Below are 21483 nucleotides of genomic sequence, written 5' to 3'. Positions count from 1 at the left end.
CTTGCACGTCACGGCCCCTCTGCTAAGCAAAGCCTGTCACAGGATATTTTAGACATCCGTATTTCTGAAGATGCAACCCCTTGCTTGCCAAATCTGAAATTCGTTATGACTGCAAGTGATGCGATACCTGCGATAGATACGGATCAAAATGCTCACTTTAGCCGTGCCATTCAAACCTGGGACTGGCATCTTTTTAGCATAATTGATAAACTTGATTACGTTACAAGTAAGGTAGCAGAGACTCCTGCTTTGGTGAAAGAGTGTTGTGACGCAGTATAGAGCGAGGTTTTGAGCTGTATAAATAAAGAAAAACTCAATAATAACTCCTGGCCTCCGCTGAATAACGAGTCAGAAACAGTGGGTCTTGTAGTAGATTCTCCACCACAAGATTGTGATGATCCCTTAAAGCGTGAAGCTTTTCTGAAATCGTTGGATGGAGCTGATGGTGTAGTGCGGATTTCACTTTCTAAGGAATCAGGATCCCAGCAACAGAAGTGGGTTATTCATACGAAAAGACAAAACGCCGAAAACTTGAAAGCCTGTTTGAATGAAAAGGTCGGTAAAACTGAGGTTCGCAAATCGAGAATTGTCGGTTTATTATCACGAGTGGACTTCCTGATCAACCCAGAGAGCGTGTGTGCTTCTAACCATGGTATCGAAGAGATACAGCGCATCGGTGTTTCGAAATCATATCGTGTATACTTCCGTTCGGTGACGGCCAAGTCTCATTATTTGCGTCATGGGATTCACATTGGCTACGAACATTTCTGGCTTACTGATTATAGGTTTTTAGCGCGAATGTGCTACAAATGCGGGTCGCTAGAGCATATATCGTCAGCCTGCTCTAGCGTGGAACGTTGTCTCAAGTGCCTTGGTAGTGGACACTCTCATTCTAGGAACAACCCTTGCCAGAATGAACCTTGTTGCTTCCATTGTGGATCTCATGAGCATACTGGATTTAGCTTTCGCTGCAAACAGTTAACCGAAAAAGTTGTAAAGAATAAAAAATGATTAGTGCAGAGATTATATCTCTGAATCTGAATGGTTTTGGTGATAAACAACATGTATTGCAGTCTATGCTGCGCGATCTGGATATTTTGTGTCTGCAAGAGCATCATCTTCTCGACCACTCTACTAGTCTTCTTTCGAGCCTGTCGCAGCAGTTTAAGTGTTTTTTATCTCCAGCTACACCTACAGGTGGACGCCCATCAGGAGGCGTTTGCATTTTTATTAGAGAGAAAATTACAGTTTAAGTGTTTTCCGGTAATCATTATTTTTTTGCTGTTAGAATACCAGGGATTATTTTTTTTTAGTGCTATTTAACAACAAAATATCATAATATTGATTAGGATTTTGATTTCAATTTTGCATGTTTAGAATTATCGCGAAGTGTGGCAAAAGTTCCATCAGATTTCCAGTGGCTTATTTGCGGGGATTTTAACTGCAACATTGCTATCTCTTATGTCTGCTCCTCCGCTCTTTTATCTTTGTTTTGGGTTTTTACTATAGTTTCAAAAGATGCGGATTTTACGTATGTCCATAATTCAGTTTCTTGCTCTAATCTAGACCATGTGCTGGTTTCAAATGCAGCGTTATTACCACAGCCTGTTCATGTTGGGTTGGATATGCCTACTAGTGACCTTTCTTTTTATTTTTTACCTTTCTTTTCATTTAAATATTCAAATTCCATCTTTTAAAATTATCCATCGTTCTAGTCAAATTGTAAATAAAATGATCTGGGATCTGGAAAAAATGTGCAAATATCATGAAGAATCAGATGCACTTTTAGCTAAAATAATTGTAAATTATTCTAAGGATGTTGATCAAATTGATATTGATCTATTTTAACCTTGAAATTGTTCATAGTTTAAAAGTCGGGGCTAATAAAGCATTTAGGACTGATTCTTTCCGTCGTGGATCTCATGTTTTAGATTGGAACCTTAATCCGATTTTAAAGCAAAGCCGGAAGAATACATCTGAAGCTTGTTACCTTTGGGATTGCGCGGGAAAACCGCGATCTGGACCATTTTAGGATGGTATGAAATTAACTAAACGCGTTTTTTGGGCTGAGTTGCATTTGCATAATGAAATTATAAAAGATGAAATTGGTTCAAGGATTACTGGTGATAAGAATGAGCTTTGGAGTTTGGTTAATTCTAGACGTCGTAATAATAATTGTTCACCAGATTCTAATAGTTCTCTGAAACTAGATGATTGGATAACTCATTATAATCAAGTTTTTTCATCCGGTGATGCGGCAGTTGAGCCACGGCTTGACTCTTTATTATCGGAAGAAATTTCAAAGCCCCGCCCAAATAGTAAAATATCTGTTTCTGTTGATGATGTAACGATAGCAATTAAAGCTCTAAAATGTAAGAATTCTTTTGATCATGATGGTATACATTCAAACCATATAAAATGTGCATCCCCCAAAGCAATCCTTCTCCTCGCTACTCTTTTTACTACTATTCTTTCTTCTGGAGTTCTTCCAACTAGCTTTTCTCGTAGTACCACTTCACCCCTTTCAAAAAAAGGAGGGAATACGAATCGATGTTCTGATTATAGGCCGATTACTGTTTTGTGCCAGATTAGCACAGTTCTTGAGTTAGTTTTATTCAAGTATTTGGAGCCTTGTAACCAAGGTCTGAATCAAGTTGGGTTCCGTAGGGATTTAAGCATTGATGTTGCCCATGCCCTCCTTTCAAAGATAATATCCTTTCGTAAGCAATGGGATAGAGTTTATACACTTGCGTTAGATTTTGCAGTGGCGTATGATTCAATTATTCATTCTTGGGCTATGACTGCGCTTCTGAAGAATAATGTCCCACTACCAGTAGTTTTGGTTTTAAAAAAGTGGTATGGCTCATCTTGAATTCGTATTAAGTGGAAGAATCAGTTTAGTGATTACAATGTTAAGTTATGTAAGGGACTGAGGCAAGGAAGCATTATTTCACCTTTGATTTTCAATATTACTTTTTCGGGGCTCTTTGATCAAATTCAGTTTACTTTTATTTATGATAAAGGTTATGTTCTGTCGTGGCTTGCTTACGCAGGTAACTTACTCCTTTTGAGTAGATCGCTTCAGTCACTTCAACAAAATGTAGATTTTTTAGCAAAGGTTTTTAGTGAGCATGGACTTTGTTTTCGCCCTGAAAAGTGTCAGTTTTTAATTCTTGGTCCTAAGGCTAATGATCTCGTTAATTCAGAAATTTCTGTCCGTATTTATGATAGTATTTTAAAACCTTTGGAATCTTTTTTTATATCTTGGTGTGCCTTATGGACCAACTTTAGCTCTATGCCGTGCTTCTATTTCTAAAGCAGTTAAAAATAGAATAGCGTCTAGTTTCGGGGCAGTAATTTGTCTTCGCCATCTTCTTTCTCGGAAATTACTGGCTCAGGTATATAATACAGTCGCTTTGCCTCAAAATTTAGTTTTTTAATCGCTTCTCCCGTTTTTTAGAATTAGTAATATTTAGCATGTAAAAACCACATTTTTTAATTTTGCTAAGTTCCTTTGCCGCTTTTCTAGATCTAAATCAAATACTTTTTTAATGAATGCATATAAAATAAAAAACCCTGTTGATGTTTTGGAGAAAAAGCAAAAGAATTTTTTATCCAAATTAAATGTTTTTTCTCATAATTTATATAGAGCTGAGCACGAATCTTAATTTATTTTATTTGATTTAATTTTTGAATGAAGTGTTAATTTGTGAAGTGTTAATTTATTATCTATTGAATGAAGTGTTAATTTGTGTGATAATTTTGATTGAAGGCCTTTGCGTATTTGTTGTTATATAGTTTAAGATAATTTTATGGCCTGTTGATTAGCGGTTATTATTTTATTTATTTCTTTTTTTACTCTTCGTATTTGGAGGAAATAAAAAGTTTGAATTGAATTGAAAAGGAAAAATGTATTTAAAACACTCTGTCTCGTGAAAGTTGGAAATAGCTCTCACAAAATTTGACCCTAAAATTCACTTTCTGAAGTTTTGGGCACCCTTCCACCAAATAAAAAAAAAAAAAAACAAGAAACTTCCACCCTACCATAAAAACAATTTTGTAATAATAAAATGCTGTATAATCTTTAGCAATGCTGTACATTTTCTTACATAATGACCCTTCATTTTGTATAAAATGCCAATGTTGAGGACAAAATAAAATACGACACTAGGTGAAGACATTTCGGTAACTGAGATTACATAACTTCAATAGTTTTTCGATATTTTCATACGCATTTCCATTTGATAGCAATTTGACCCTGTCAGAGCCAAATTTCTGTTTTTATTTAAATAACACAGACCACCATTTTGATTTGGCAAGATCTGAGATTAATTCTGATGCCTTTGCAAGTCCATGGGCAGGCTAGAAGATTTAGTTGAAAGACTTGTTTTTTTTTCATGTATTATATATATATATATATATATATATATATATATATATATATATATATATATATATATATATATATATATATATATATATATATATATATATATATATATATATATATATATATATATATATATATATATATATATATATATATATATATATAATATATATATATATAATATATATAATATATATATATATATATATATATATATATATATATATATATATATAATATATATATATATATATATATGTATACATTTTGTCAAGTTCAATTTTTTATTAATAAACTAAACGAAACTAAACTAAAACAAGCCGATTGACTATCTCAGTATTTTGTCTCGTAGTTTTTTGCACCCATTCGGGGCAACTTTTTGACTTAGTTGTCACCACTTAGTTGTCAAATGGAGTCGTATTTGGTCGTTTTGTTCCTTTACCGGCACTAAATTTAAGTTCCAGATTGGGTATTCAACAATAGTTGCTAACAGGAGTAAATATAGCCGTAAAGCACTAGTGAAACTGCAGTCGACCTATTGTGACCACTCCGACTTATCTTTATCTGATTTGTTTTACATTTTCCTCAAAAGAGATATCCCAGCTCTCCGCTCAGAGTATTTTTGATATTTGAGATTTTTTCTTTATTTGCCATCGTAGTATAAGAATAGAAAATTGTAGTTACTAGGTATAAGAATATCACCCAAGTGTTGTGTTAACAACTGTTGCTGATATTTGGACAATGCATTTTAGATGTCTGGATGTGTAAACAGGGAGTAATTATGATATGTTAGAATCAAAATTTAAAAATATGAGAAAAAACATTAATAGTTCCAAAAATCGGAGAAAATAATACAATTTTTTTCCCCAAGAGAACTCTGAGTAAAATATGAGATTTCATGGTAAAACGCGAGAAGTGGAAACACTGGCTTGATCGCGGGATTGGGATCTAAGGTTTGCGATAGCAATCTGAAATTTTGATCGGATTTTTTGGAGGTAGGGCAATAAAAAAGCTATGCAAGGGATTCGCTGCCCTCCAATCACCTTATACTCTTAAAAACGGCATTAGAAATTGCAATTTTCTATCGAATGAGCTATTCCCAAAGTTTCTTCGTCAAATCCATCCATATTAGGTGACTTAGCGAAAAAATTATTGAAGTCATATGGCTCTTTATGAGGCAGCTCTATTATGTATTTCTATATATAATTCTACATATATAGTTTTTGGTAAGTTTAAAGTTGGCCACTACAAGCCAGAGGAAATTCGTCTGTTTTTGAAAAGGAGGAGGAATACCCCAAAAAAGCGGAGTGATTTAGAAGCCCATTTTAGAGTTGTCAAGCCACTAGCTACAGAAATTTCAAATTTTATATTTTCTCCGAAAAGGATGATCACAGATGCTGGTTTATGTGTTTGTTTATTGTGTCTCTTTTAAGGAGCGATCGTGTTAAACCAATGGTATTAGAATTACAAGAGAGGGCTCATTTGAACTAAAATAGAAATTCTAGTGCTCTTTTGAAACATCAAAAGAAATTGCACGACACCAAAGTAGCATTTTTGTTACCATTTTGTGGCCGTAAAACATCAATTTGGGAAATTACACTTTTTCACGAAAAACAAATACGCTAAATGAACTTTTTCCTAGAAGAATTTTTCTGGAAAAGTTCACCTTTGAAAACTTGGATTTTAAGAGAAGAATCCCTCCTCATATTTAGCATAATCCATGTTGTGGTATCATAACAGAACAGAAATTAAAAGGAAATATATGAGGGATTTTCCCCATTTGAAGTTTGCACTATTTAAGCTGGTTTGACCTTTCGTACCCAATGCTTTGAGAGTGACGGCTTAAATAATAGGGCACAAGGACAATAACAAGTATTTTTTACAATCTCTCAAGAATAGTGGAACTAATTCATGAACATATGCTTTAGACTATGCAATTTTTCATTCAAGTGTTTTATCAAATGAAAAAAAAAATAACATAAAAGTAAAGAACAACATAAGAACTTTAAACGATCAGAAATTATTCGCTAAACAAAGGGGTTTGCCCCCTCCTTAACACATCACTGTTTACGTTAAATCATTATGGTGCATAAAAAAGTCTCATCCCAAATTAACGACCTTAATGTTTGAGTAGTAATTCTTATATAATAAGAACAAAAAGTCAAACTGCACCGTAAAGAGCAAAGGGTTGAGAAGGGTTTAATATCACTCTCTACTTTCATCAGAAAAGAAACTGTTTAATGCCCAATGAAAGTAAGGTACAAACGAAGAATTAGAAGTCATAGTAAAGACAAAGTCTTCAGCCTTGTAAGCCTGTTGACTGATAGAAGATATCAGTTATCTTTTCTAATCCTACTTTTTCCATAAAATTTCTATGGAAATTTCTACTATTTCCCATAAAAGATATATAAAATTCAAGATTTGTGCAACCATTTCATAGCATGAATTGCAACGTCATTATTACACTAAGAATAGTGGGGCTGAGAAATACTGTTTACCAGAATATGGAACAAAACAACAAAGGGGAAGCAACTGATCGTGGGCCTTACTTCTTCTTTGATGTGCGCATTAATATAAGGCAACAGAAAAGTGCTGAAATCTAATATGACTCGTTATAAAACATTTTATACATTTTCTTATGCATATTTTTCTTACTTTTGGGCTTTGTGTCCAATTGATGAAAGTCAGGCTCAAGTTTAGGTTCTACACTACTGGAAGAGATAGTCTCTGCAGGAGCGCTATTTTGATTCAGCAGAAAATTTGAACTTGCTGCTCCAGGGAGCTCATCCATAAACTCTGAAATATAAAGCCATTTCAAGAAAATTGAGCATAAATACATGAAGACCCAAAAAACTAAAAGGACAGTTTGAGCTTCTTGTCAAATTTTGTGCGGAGAAAATCTGATGAATTTATACTGTAGAAGATGTACTTGAAACGAAATTGTAAGGAGCCATGCCGGGAAGAAAGCTCCCTTTTCTCTCTTTTTGGCTATGGAAAAAAAGAAACTCAGCTTTCAACGTGTTTCAACGTTCAAAGAAGCTTTCAACGTGTTTTCAACACTCTATTAGAACAGGCCACCAACTTCCCGTACGAATTAGAAGCTACGGTAGAAAACAAAACAAAATTCTTTTTTTAAGGTAGTTTAAGAGTGAATTCCAAATTCCTTTCTTCAATTTATTCTTATATTTCACTTCTTACAAGGAGGCCTTCAATTGTTGAACATCCACCATTATAATCATATACTATAATTTTGATATTTACTGACTATCTAAGAAATTAAAGCAAATTCAAGGACTATGACGACTTTAAGCGAAATTCGAAAACAAAGACATGAAAATAATTAAAAGTTCAAATAGGGATAAAATTCTTTTAATAGACAGTGATGATGATAACAGTGATAGAAATTCACAAAAATACCAGATATTTCGGACGTTCGGTCACATATGCAGTGACCGTCATCAGTAGTAAAACTAAACTAAAAAAATTTAAAACAAAAGTTTATATACAAAATCAAATACAATTAAATATTGTTTAAATCTCTAATTCTTTTCAAAGCAAAGGCGGAAGCTAGCCTCTTTGACCTTCTTGGATTCGGTTCATTGGCGTTCAATGATATAACACTTGGACAGAGGTCAACTACATTGGGTGAATTGAACTTTACTTTGTCAGATTTTAATAAATTATCGTAGATAGAATTCAGCCCAAATTCATCTCTGTCACGATTTAAAGCAATATTCTTGAATAAAATTTTTTTTAGTTCAAGAGTTCCACGAAAATTTTTGCTTTAAACCCTGGTCCCCAGAAATCAAAGAAACATCATCGAACAAAATAAAATGGTCTGGAAAACTGAAAATATGTCCCGAAAGGGCTGAAGTAAAATCTTCAGGCTTAGAATCTTGCTTTAAAGCCGAAGAAATAGAATCTTTATGCTATAACAATCTCATTTCCAAATTCTGGTTAGTATGTCCCACATACAAGCTTCCGCAAGTACATGGGATCTGATAGACCCCACTTTGTTGCCCCAATGAAGTTAGATCCTTCCCAAAATTTAGAAAACTATCCATCCTGAACCATCCATGAACCATCCTTTAATTATCATTAAAGGATGATAATGGTTCAATTATCATTACAAAAGCAGATAAGAGTAACACTTTAGTTGTCATGAATAATGAGGACTACGAATCAAAATTAAGAAGTTTACTAAATGATGAAAAAACATACAAAAAGCTATCGTATAATCCAGCAGACTCTTTTGCAAATAATAAAGAATTAAAGTGTTTGAAGGATAAAGGAAAAATTACACCTCAACTTTATCACAAATGCCTTCCACGCAGTTCCTTGTGCCCTAAATTATATGGACTTCCCAAAATTCATAAGCCTAACCTACCATTACGACCAATTGTGTCAAGTACAAGGTCACCAACAAGTGTTTTGAGCAAGTACTTAGTGTCAATCTGTAAACCACTTTTGTCTACACAAATCTCGTACATTAAGAATTCTTCGAATTTGGTTGAAAAACTGAAAAAAAAGTAGAAATTTCTTCAAGTTCTTTGCTTTCAAGCTTCGACATTGTATCAATGTACAAAAATATTGATGTAGAAGCAGACAAAACTCTTCTACAAAGGAAACTGTTAAGAAATTTGGACTTGATTAGTGGCAAAACAGATTTGGAAGTTTCTGTAATTATGTATTTAGTAAGGTTGTGCAATAAGTTCTCTTATTTTTTCAATTCAGAAGGGAGTTTTTCGAACAAGAAAATGGTTTACCTATGGGGGCTCCCTCATCTCCTTTATTAGGTAATATTTTTGTGGAGAATATTGAAACAATTGCGTTAGATTCATATTTTTTAAAACCTACTTTTTGGGGCCGGTATATGGATGACATAATTTCGGTATGGGATTATGGGGAGGGGAATTAAAAGGATTTTTGGAACATCTTAATTGTTTGGGGGGGGGGGGGTTTGAATTTTACTGTTGAATTAGAAGAGGATGGGAAGCTTCCTTTTCTTGATGTTCTTCTTTTGAAAAATGAAAATAGTCTAGATTTTAAAATTCACAAAAAACCGACAAATAACAATAGATTTTTGTCGTATAGTTCCGGTCACGCTCGCCAAGTAAAAATTGGCTTTATCATTTCTTTAACTGACCAGATCCTTAGTATTTGTTCTCCAAAATTTTTTTAGGTGGAGTCGTCTTTTCTAAGAAAAATTAATTTAAAAAGCTTTTCCCACAAAATAAGTTTTTCAAAGAAAAGTAAAGAACTCCATTCAACAAAGAATGAGCAAAAGTAAAATCAAAATCTACCAAGCGTGAAACTACCACAAATCAGCATCGATAAATAAATAAAACCTAAAACGAACAGAAATCACGCTTGGTAGATTGTTTGGTTTTATTTTTGCTCATTTTTTGTTTAATGGAGTTCTTTACTTTTCTTTGAAAAAATTATTTTGTGGAAAATTTTTTTTAAATTTATTTCTGTTCGTTTTATATTGACACAGTCTTTTCAGGGAAAAAGAAAATAATGCTTTAAATCTATTCTTTTTTTAAGACTTTATAGTTTGACCTGCTATTTGTATGCTGGAAAAAAATTTCAGCAATTTTTAACAACGTACACCCTTTTAAAAATCTGGCCACAAACAGTACTGTTTAATTTAGTTTCATACCTCCTCTAATTGACCTGAAATGGAAAACTTGATACCATTCGCAAAACAAATCTGTTTACTTTCTTTGATACCTTAGATGCACTTATGCTATTTTGATTTGGTTAAATTTGAAGAGCAGAAATGGGAGGGTTGGCGTGGGAGGGTTGGCGTGGGAGGGCGGGAATGGAAGGGGGCTTAGTTGCCCTCAAATCACTTTCGACTATTAAAAAGGGCATCAGCCCCGTTCTATTTTCAATCGAATGAACCCTTTTCGAAGTTCCCACGACAACTCCTTCGATACGAAGTGCCCTGGTCTAAACAACAACAACAACAAAAAATAATACATTATACCCACTTCGATCTTTACTATAAAAATGTGAAGATTTCCAATCACTTTCGACTATTGAAAAGGGCACTAGGACTTTCGATTTCCAATCGAATGAGCCCTTTTGGAAACGACAGCGCTTTCTATAAACACCTTATATGCCCCCAGGGCATAAATTACAATCCTTACCCTAAGGTCTTTTAGGGTGGTTGTCATCCACTGAGACCCGAATTTCCAGAACTTTCAACTACGTTAAACAACATTACTATCTCAAAATTTTGATTGGATGTGTTTGGGGAAATGGTGGGCGCGAGAAGGGTGTTAGTTGCCCTCCAATCACTTTCGACTATTAAAAAGGGCACAAGCCACTCAAATTTCCAATTTCATGTGTGCTTTTCGAAATTTTTACGACAACTTCTTCGATACGAAGTGCCCCACTCTAAAGAAAAAAATTAATAAATAATACATTGTGCCAACATCGTTCTTATATGCCCCCAGGGCTTAATTTAAAACCCTTGCCCTGAACTTTGTGGGGGAGTGTCCTCCTCTTTACTTAATCATCGTTTCTTGTTCCGTTCTCGAGTGTCCCAGTTCTTTACTTAGGCAGCGCGATCGCGCTGCCTTTGATTTATACAACAACTTTCTATATAAACATTATATGCCCACAGGGCATAACTTATAGCCTCTGCACTGAGGACTCTGAGGGGGTTATCATCCTAAAAGACCTAATTTCCAGAATGTTCAACTACGTTGAACAATATGGATATCCCAAAATTTTAATTGGATGTTTTGGAAAATGGTGGGCGTGAGAGAGACGTTAGTCACTATCCAATCACTTTCAACTATTAAAAAAGGCACTAGCCCTTTCAATTTCCAATTGAATGAGCCCTTTTGAAGTTTCTACGACAACACTTTCAATAAAAACTTTATATGCCCCAGGGCATAACTTACAAAATTTGACCTGAGGGCTCTGGGGGGAGGGGTTGTCATCCTTAAAGACCTAATTTCCAAAACTTTGAACTACGTAGAATAAAATGGCTATCTAAAAATTTTGATTGGATGTGTTTGGGGAAATGGTGGGCGTGAGAGGGGGGTTCGTTGCGCTCAAATCACTTTCGACTATTAAAAGGGTACTATCCCTTTGAATTTCAAATCGAATGAGCCCCTTTTCAAGTTTCTACAACAAAGATTTCAATATAACTTATGATCCTTGCCCTGAGGGTTGTGGGGGAGTGTCCTCCTCAAAAATATATTTTATATCTGGAAATCAACTACGCTGAACAAAATGACTATCTAAAAATTTTTATTGGATGTGTTTGGGGGAACGATGGGCGTGGGGGGGGGGGCTAGTTGCCCTCCAATCACTTTCGAATGTTAAAATGGGTCCTAGCCCTTTTAATTTTCAATCGAATTAGCCTTTTGTGAAGTTTCTACGACAACGCCTTCTATAAAAACCTTATATAACCCCAGGGCATAACTTAAAACCCTTGCCCTGAGGGTTGTAGGGGAGAGTCCTACTCAAAAACGTATTTTCTATCTGGAAATCAACTACGTTGAACAAAATAGCTATCTCAAAATTTTGGTTGGATGTGTTTGGGGAACTGATGGGCGGGGGGGGGGGGGGCTAGTTGCCCTCCAATCACTTTCAACTATTAAAAAGGGCACTCGAGCTCTCAATTTCAAATCGAATGAGCCCCTTTTGAAGTTTCTACGACGACCCTTTCCATATGAAGTGCCCTGCTCTAAAGAAAAAAAAAATAATACATAGTACATTGTGCGAACAACGTTCTTATATGCCCACAGGGCATAACTTAAAACCCTTGCCCCGAGGGTTGAGGGGGAATGTCCTCCTAAAAAACATATTTTCTATCTGGAAATCAACTACGCTGAACAAAATGGCTATCTCAAAATTTTGATTGGATGTGTTTGGGGGAATGATGGGCGTGGGGGGGGGGCCGTTACCCTCCAATAACATTCGACTATTAAAAATGGCACTAGCCACTCCAATTTCCAATTGAATGAGCCCTTTTCGAAGTTTCTACGAAAACTCCTTCGATACGAAGCGCTCGGCTGAAAAAACAAAACAAAAAAAAACATTGTGCCCACATCGTTCTTTACTTAACCAGACTTTTTCAAAGAGAAGAAAAAGGTTTCCAGAGATTCTTAAGGAAGTCTTGGAAACAACTCGGGAGAAGGATGTTTTTTGTTCCTTACCATATGTACCCGGGCTAAGCAAAAACTCAAAAGAATTTTAAAGAGTCATGGTCTAAAGGTAGCTTTAAAGAGTAATAATACTTTGGGTAGTTTTCTAAATTCTGGGAAGGATCTAACTTCATTGGGGCAACAAAGTGGGGTCATCAGATCCCATGTACTCTCCAAAGCTCATATGTGGGACGTACTAGCCAGAATTTGGAAATGAGATTGTTACAGCATAAAGAATCTGTTTCTTTGGCTTTAAAGCAAGATTCTAAATCTGGAGATTTGACTTCAGCCCTTTCAGAACATATTTTCAATTTTTCAGACCATTTTATTTTGTTCGATAATGTCTCTTTGATTTCTAGGGATCGGGGTTTAAAGGCAAATTTTCGTCAAACTCTTGAAATCAAGAAAATCTTATTCAAGAACATTACTTTGAATCAGGACACAGGTGAATTTGGGCTAAATACTATCTACGATAATTTATTAAAATCTGACAAAGTAAAGAAAAGTGATCGAAAAGATTAGGGGGCATCTAGGTCCTCTCCCACGCCTCACCACATTGGATTGGGGATGAGTTTTCTGCTTGGGGAATTTTTCACGGTGAGAATTTTCCATAGGAAAGGAAGCTGCCAGGGTTTAACACTGGGGGAAATAGCTAGAATTCCTTTACGAAATTCGTTTTATTTGTCTTACTTTGTCTTTGCCGACTAAATCTTATATGTGGAGATGTTCTGAGGGGAAATTTTCAGGGGGATCAAAATTGCCTGGAGGATTTTTCCATAGTGGGGGGGGGGGGTCACGTGAGACATTCTAAATGGGGAAATTTTCCGTTGGAGAAACTTTCCACTAAGGGTTGGAGGATTTCCGGGAAAATTTTTCCACGGACGGGGAATTTCGACATAATTTGAGAAAGTATTGGAAACTTAAGTCTTTTAAAATGAAAGTATGCTAAGGAGAATTTTCAGGCGTAAACGTCCACGATAAGTTTTTCTGGAGGGTTTTCAGCGAGGATGGAAGTGTCCAGGGGGTATTTTCCAGGTGGGTGTTGGGGGGAGGGGGTATTTTACGTTGGAGGAGCTTTATTTTGAGGAATTTTCTTTGGGGGGATGGAATTTTCCATGGAGTGAAGCCTTATTTTCAGGTATTATTTGAAAAACGATCAGAAATTAAATAAAAGACAGCAATTTTTGCAACTGAAAGTAAGCAGCAAAATTAAAACTTAAAACAAACCGAAATTATTCCGTATATTAGGAGAGTTTCCCCTCCTCAATACCTTGCCCTTTACAATTAAATTTGACTTCTTGTCCCGATTCTCTAAGAATAACTAATGAAAAACAATTATAATACGTTTAATTAGAATAAGAAGCTTATTAAAAAGTATTAAGAACTTTAACGTGAAGAGCGAGGGGCTGAGGAGGGAGAAATTCTACTATTTTTCGGAATAATGTCTGTTCGTTTTAAATTTTAATGTTGTTCCCTACTTTCAGTCAAAAAAATCTTTTTTTCATATTTAATTACAAACATGAGTGAACTACACACCTCCCCAATTTCCCTGAAGGCTTAAGTATCACTTGCACTTTACTTAAAACAAATGTATTTTGAAAAAACTTTTTTGTTATTTTTTAATTTAGTGAATTAAAAACTGCTCATACTTTCATGCATTTTATTCCTGGTGTAGCATGTGATAGCAACAAAAGTTGCCTGAAATTTTCTCGTCAAATCTTCAAGTCCAAATTAACTATAATTTTTAAACCAGTAGAATCTGTTAATCGGGATTATTGAACGTTGTGAGTTTTTTTTTATCCCAATGAACGATGTAGTTTTCAATAAAAAGTAACGTTTTCATGATGCTCCAGTTTCTTTAATGGTTAATTTACACACTGCGTAAATCCATGCAGAAATTTGTCCGTATCTTTTTAAACGATGGTTCAGAAAACGCTACGTTTTAAGGCAAAGTTTTTAAATAAATATATCAGCGTGGATGAGGACAAGTTCTGAAAGAAGAATATTAGCTAATTTGACTCTCGGACGAAACGGACATAATCTCCGCACGAACTGCTAAATCCGGACGGATTTCCGCAATGTGTATATGCACTATAAAGTAGAAACTTACCAGTTTTTTTTTAACATAACTTCTAATTCAGAGATAAGCGTAAGCCTATTTTGGGTCAGAAACATCTCTGTTACGAGATTGTTTACACATTTAAAACATACCATCCACAAAGGGTCCATTATCCGTTGAGCCTGATTCAAGCTTAACCTGTAGGGATTGATTCTGGGAAATGTTCTTAGGAATGCTTCCATTCTTTGGCCATGATGTATTATCTACCGTTCCCAAGAAACCATCAACTGGCAACATATCTTCTACCTCTAAAAAAAGACATAAAGAAATCAAACAGGAAACCTCAAAAAATAATACCAAATAGAATACGGATTTCTGAAAACCAATATGGAAAAATAACAACATGAAGTCATAACATAGAAGGAAAATTATAAAAAGCAATATTACAGTCAATCAAAAAATCTAGTATGGATATATCCTGAGTGTGAACCTATATTGATTCTAAAAAACAGTATTTTTTTACAATAAAGTAATTTAAAGAAACTGAATTCAGCCAGTTGTGATGAAGATCAATGTAACTAATACAGAAAATATCAAAAACCACGATTGATTCTACTACTACTATTAATCACAACTCACTTCAGCCCCAAGCGACCTTAGGCCAACATACCTTCGTACAATCCTCTTCCATTCCCACCTGTTCAAAGCTTCCCTCTTTGCACCTTCCCAAGAAGTCCAAATTTTCTTTGCTTACGCCAAAAGTCCTTGCTTACGATTGCTTCCACCCCATTTGGGGACGACCTGCTTTTCATTGGGCCCTAGATGGTTGACTGAAAAGGATAATCTTTGGCAATCTGTCATCCTTGATCAACAAAATGTGTCCTAACCATCTCAACTTTTCTCTCATTATTAAGTTTTATTATACAAGTTTTTCACAAAACTTACTGTTTGAAATACGGTCAGTCAAAAGACATCCAAAACTATCCGTAAGTAGAAGTGACCCTAGTACTCCGAACAGCACACCAAATATGGGCATAGAATACGGACAGCACACCATATATGGACATAGAGTCATTAGGGAGAACACGTCGTTAATGGGGTCAATGACCTAAATCTATTGCGTAATCAAAGTGTGTCAACAACAACAACAACGACCTTGACATTCGCTGAGAGCGTGCACTTACAACAACAACAACATCGACCTTGGAACACCTGTGCTGTCGACCTCAATTCACCTATCGTGAATCAATAATTCCCCTTAGAAACAACAAATTAATTCCCCTTTCTTGACAGATCAATCAACCAATGACATCATCTGTCAGACTTTAAAAATTTTCGCCTAGAAACGATTCTCCAGGAATAGATCCAAGTCATTAATGTCTTTGCCTCGGAAACAACTCTTTTGGTCGAACTCCAAAGGATATTAATAACCAAAGGCCATGGAAACAATTCTCCAAGAAACATCTTAGCGATGAATTGTTTTGGCGCGCGAAAAGGTTTCTTATTAATTTGAAATGCGTTAGTGCAGAGATGCCAATAACAAAGGAACACGCTGAATTTACGTTTAGGGATTATTTGGGCGAAACTGTTTTAGACAGGTTATGGAACTATTTCGGCGAAATAGATAGAGACATTTTAAAAGATGATTTTTGAAGAGATTTTAGAAGAGAATTTGAGGGTGAAACTCTGTGGTCGTTATAATACACAAGTTTCATTTGAACAGTGTTTCGAGGTCCTCTAACCCAACCCCAAAGGGTTCCAATCCTCCTACCCCAACCCCAAAGGAAGCCCCCCGGTCCTCAAAGGCCCCCCAAGCTCCCAACTGCCCCCCAGGCCCCCAACTGCCACCCCGGACCCCCGAAGGAAGCCCCCGGTCCTCAAAGGCCCCCCAAGCTCCCAAAGGGCCACCGGAGCCCCCAAAGGCCCACCCAGACCCCCAAAGGCCCTCACTGTGCCCCAAAGGCCCTCCCCCGGCCCCCAAAGGTCCCCCGGCCCAGAGAAGCGCCGCTGGGATGCGCCGGGGGCCAGGAAAGCGCCAAAGGATGTACCGCAGGGATGCACCACGGGTCAGGAAAGCGCCGCAGGGGATGCGCCACAGGGAGGCACCGCAGGAAAGCGCCGCAGGGATGCACCGCAAAAAAAAGTAAACTAAAAAGTAAAAATTTCGAAATGTTATCCCCCAAACGCCCTCCTCCGACCCCCAAAGGCCCGCCCCCGGTCTCCAAAGGGCCCCCCGCGCTCCCCGCGGACGCCCGACCCTCAAGGGCCCCCCACCCCCACAAACGCGCTCCCCGAGCCCCCGTCGTTCGTTGATGTGTGTTGTGTGAAACCTATGATTTGGGATGTGTAGTTTGCTACTTCAGGCTTTTCTGAGCTAAGGTTTCCTAGTATTTCCTAGGTGAATGTTGTCTGAAACCAATAGTTTGGGATGAGTAGTTTGCTATTTCAGGCTTTTATGAGCTAGATTTCTTAGCCTTTCGTTGGTGTGTGTTGACTGAAACTTATGATTTGGGATATGTAGTTTGCTATTTTTGACTTTTCTGAGTTGGATTTCTTAGTCTTTCATAGGTGTGTGGTGTCTGAAACCTATCATTTGGGATGTGTAGTTTGCTATTTTCGACTTTTCTGAGCTGGATTTCTTAGCCTTTCATAGGTATGCGTTGTCAGAAAATTATGAATTGGGATGTTTAGTTTGCTACTTCAGGCTTTTCTGAGCTAAGGTTTTCTAGTATTTCGTAGGTGAATGTTTTCTGAAACCAATAGTTTGGGATGAGTAGTTTGCTATTTTTGAATTTTCTGATCTATTTTTCTTATAATTTCGTTGGTGTGTTTTGACTGAAACCGATGATTTGGGATATGTAGTTTGATATTTTTGACTTTTCTGAGTTGGATTTATTAGTCTTTCATAGATATGTGTTGTCTGAAACCTATGATTTGGGATGGGTGGATTGCTACTTTTGACCTTTCTGAGCTGGATTTCTTAGCCTTTCATAGGTGTTTGTTGTCTGAAACCTATAGTTTGGGATGACTAGTTTGCTATTTTTGACTTTTCTGAGCTAGGTTTCTTAGCCGTTCATAGGTGAGTGTTGTCTGAAACCTATGATTTGGGATATATAATTTGCTATTTCCGACTTTTCATAACCGGATTTCTTAGTCTTTCGTAGGTGTGTGGTGTCTGAAACCTATGATTTGGGATGTGTGGGTTGCTATTTTTTTTACTTTTCTGAGATGGATTTCTTAGACATTCGTAGGTGTGTGTTGACTGAAACCTATGATTTGGGATGGTTAATTTGCTATTTTTGACTTTTCTGAGCTAGATTTCTTAGCCTATCATATGTGTGTCCTTTCAGAAAATTATGATTTGGGAGGTGTAGTTTGATTTTGTGACTTTTCAGAGCTAGGTTTCTTAGTCACTCATAGGTGTTTGTTGTCTGTAACTTCGAGTTTGGGATGAGTAGTTTGCTATTTCATACTTTTCTGAGCTAAGGTTTCTTAGTATTTCGTAGGTGAATGCTATCTGAAACTTATGATATGGGATATGTAAATTACTATTTCGGGCTTTTCTGAGTTGGATTTCTTAGTCTTTCATAGGTGTGTAGTTTCTGAAACCTATGATTTGGGATGTGTAGTTTGCTATTTTCGACTATTCTGAGCTAGGTTTCTTAGCCTTTCATAGGTATGTGTTGTCAGAAAATTATGATTTGGGATGTGTAGTTTGCTATTTCAGGCTTTTCTGAGCTAAGGTTTTCTAGTATTTCGTAGGTGAATGTTGTCTGAAACCTATTGTTTGGGATGACTAGATTGCTACTTTTGTCTTTTTTGAGCTAGGTTTCTTAGTCTTTCGTGGGTGTCTGTTGACTGAAACCAATGATTTGGGATGTGTAGCTTGCTATTTTTGACTTTTCTGAGCTGGATTTCTTAGTCTTTCATAGGTGTGTGTTGTCTGAAACCTATGATTTGGGATGGTTCGTTTGCAAATTTTTAATTTTCTGAGCTGGCTTTCTGATAATGTCATAGGTGTTTGTTGTCTGAAACGTATAGTTTGGGATGACTAGTTTGCTATTTTTGACTTTTCTGAGCTAGGTTTCTTAGCCGTTCATAGGTGAGTGTTGTCTGAAACCTATGATTTGGGATATATAATTTGCTATTTCCGACTTTTCATAACCGGATTTCTTAGTCTTTCGTAGGTGTGTGGTGTCTGAAACCTATGATTTGGGATGTGTGGGTTGCTATTTTTTCTGAGCTGGATTTCTTAGCCATTCGTAGGTGTGTGTTGACTGAAACCTATGATTTGGGGTGGTTAATTTGCTATTTTTGACTTTTCTGAGCTAGATTTCTTAGCCTATCATATGTGTGTCCTTTCAGAAAATTATGATTTGAGAGGTGTAGTATGCTTTTGGGACTTTTCAGAGCTAGGTTTCTTAGTCACTCATAGGTGTTTGTTGTCTGAAACTTCGAGTTTGGGATGAGTAGTTGGCTATTTCAGACTTTTCTGAGCTAAGGTTTCTTAGTATTTCGTAGGTGAATGCTATCTGAAACTTATGATATGGGATATGTAAATTACTATTTCGGGCTTTTCTGAGTTGGATTTCTTAGTCTTTCATAGGTGTGTAGTTTCTGAAACCTATGATTTGGGATGTGTAGTTTGCTATTTTCGACTATTCTGAGCTAGGTTTCTTAGCCTTTCATAGGTCTGTGTTGTCAGAAAATTATGATTTGGGAGGTGTAGTTTGCTATTTCAGGCTTTTCTGATCTAAGGTTTTATAGTATTTCGTAGGTGAATGTTGTCTGAAACCAATAGTTTGGGATGAGTAGTTTGCTATTTTCGACTTTTCTGAGCTAGGTTTCTTAGTCTTTCGTTGGTGTGTGTTGACTGATACCTATGATTTGGGATATGTAGTTTGCTATTTTTGATTTTTCTGAGTTGGATTTCTTAGTCTTTCATAGGTTTGTGTTGTCTGAAACCTATGATTTGGGATGGGTGGATTGCTACTTTTGACTTTTCTGAGCTGGATTTCTTAGCCTTTCATAGGTGTTTGTTGTCTGAAACCTATAGTTTGGGATGACTAGTTTGCTATTTTTGACTTTTCAGAGCTAGGTTTCTTAGCCGTTCATTGGTGAGTGTTGTCTGAAACCTACGATTTGGGATATCTAATTTGCTATTTCTGACTTTTCAGAACCGGATTTCTTAGTCTTTCGTAGGTGTGTGATGTCAGAAACCTATGAGTTGGGGGTGTGTGGTTTGCTATTTTTTTATTTTTTTGAGCAGGATTTCATAGCCATTCGTAGGTGTGTTTTGACTGAAACCTATGATTTGGGATGGTTAATTTGCTATTTTTGACTTTTCTGAGCTAGATTTCTTAGCCTTTCATAGGTGTGTCCTTTCAGAAAATTATGAATTGGGAGGTATAGTTTGCTTTTTGGACTTTTCAGAGCTAGGATTCTTAGTCACTCATAGGTGTTTGTTGTCTGAAACTTCAAGTTTGGGATGAGTAGTTGGCTATTTCAGACTTTTCTGAGCTAAGGTTTCTTAGTATTTCGTAGGTGAATGCTGTCTGAAACTTATGATTTGGGATATAGAATTTCGTAGGTGAATGCTGTCTGAAACTTATGATATGGGATATATAAATTACTATTTTGGGCTTTTCTGAGTTGGATTTCTTAGTCTTTCATAGGTGTGTGATGTCTGAAACCTATGATTTGGGATGTGTAGTTTGCTATTTTCGACTTTTCTGAGCTAGGTTTCTTAGCCTTTCATAGGTATGTGTTGTCAGAAAATTATGATTTGGGATGTGTAGTTTGCTATTTCAGGCTTTTCTGAGCTAAGGTTTTCTAGTATTTCGTAGGTGAATGTTGTCTGAAACCTATAGTTTGGGATGAGTAGTTTGCTATTTTTGACTTTTTTGAGCTAGGTTTCTTAGCCTTTCGTTGGTGTGTGTTGAGTGAAACTTATGATTTGGGATATGTAATTTGCTATTTTTGACTTTTCTTAGCTGGGTTTATTAGCCTTTCATAGGTGTGTGTTGACTGAAACCTATGATTTGGGATGAGTGGTTTGCTATTTTTGTCTTTTCTGAGCTAGATTTCTTAGCCGTTCCTAGGTGTGTGTTGTCTGAAACTTATGATTTGGGATGTGTAGTTTGCTATTTGAACTTTTCAGAGCTATGATTCTTAGTCCGTCATAGGCGTTTGTTGTCTGAAACTTCTAGTTTGGGATGAGTAGTTTCAATATTTCAGGCTTTTCTGAGCTAAGGTTTCTTAGTCTTTCATAGGTGAATGATGTCTGAAACCTATGATTTGGGATATGTAAATTACTATTTCGGGCTTTTCTGAGTGGGATTTCTTAGTCTTTCATAGGTGTGTGTTGTCTGAAACCTATGATTTGGGATGGGTGGATTGCTACTTTTAACTTTTCTGAGCTGAATTTCTTAGCCTTTCATAGGTGTTTGTTGTCTGAAACCTATAGTTTGGGATGACTAGTTTGCTATTTTTGACTTTTCTGAGCTAGGTTTTTTAGCCGTTCATAGGTGAGTGTTGTCTGAAACCTATGATTTGGGATATGTAAATTACTATTTCGGGCTTTTCTAAGCTAGATTTCTTAGTCTTTCGTTGGTGTGTGTTGTCTGAAACCTATGATTTGTGATGGATGGATTGCTACTTTCAAAAGTAGCAATCCATCCATCACAAATCATAGGTTTCAGACAACACACACCAACTAAAGACTAAGAAATCTAGCTTAGAAAAGCCCGAAATAGTAATTTAAATATCCCAAATCATAGGTTTCAGACAACACTCACCTATGAACGGCTAAGAAACCTAGCTCAGAAAATTCAAAAATAGCAAACTAATCATCCCAAACTATAGGT

The 21483-nt window shown here is 36.3% G+C and overlaps 1 protein-coding gene across 9 annotated transcripts in view; it reads right to left on the bottom strand.

Annotated features, from left to right (window-relative positions):
• Positions 1-21483, bottom strand: part of LOC148949713 (uncharacterized) — a 224285-nt gene that overhangs the window by 11361 nt on the left and 191441 nt on the right. For 8 of the 9 annotated variants that reach the window (XM_089093689.1, XM_089093686.1, XM_089093693.1 and 5 more), the window contains 2 exons: positions 14770-14925; positions 7046-7186 (listed from right to left, as the gene is read on the bottom strand). In XM_089093689.1, coding sequence (XP_088949815.1) covers positions 7046-7186; positions 14770-14925 — 297 coding nt within the window. The remainder of the gene's footprint in view (positions 1-7045; positions 7187-14769; positions 14926-21483) is intronic. The other variant, XM_089093695.1, reaches the window with a different exon arrangement.

Source organism: Artemia sp. Qi Xiang Cuo, chromosome 8 (assembly GCF_049724085.1).
Source record: "Artemia sp. Qi Xiang Cuo chromosome 8, ASM4972408v1, whole genome shotgun sequence".
NCBI lineage: Eukaryota > Metazoa > Arthropoda > Branchiopoda > Anostraca > Artemiidae > Artemia > Artemia sp. Qi Xiang Cuo.
Note: the sequence above shows the minus strand (reverse complement) of the source record. Positions and strands in the feature narration are given on the sequence as shown.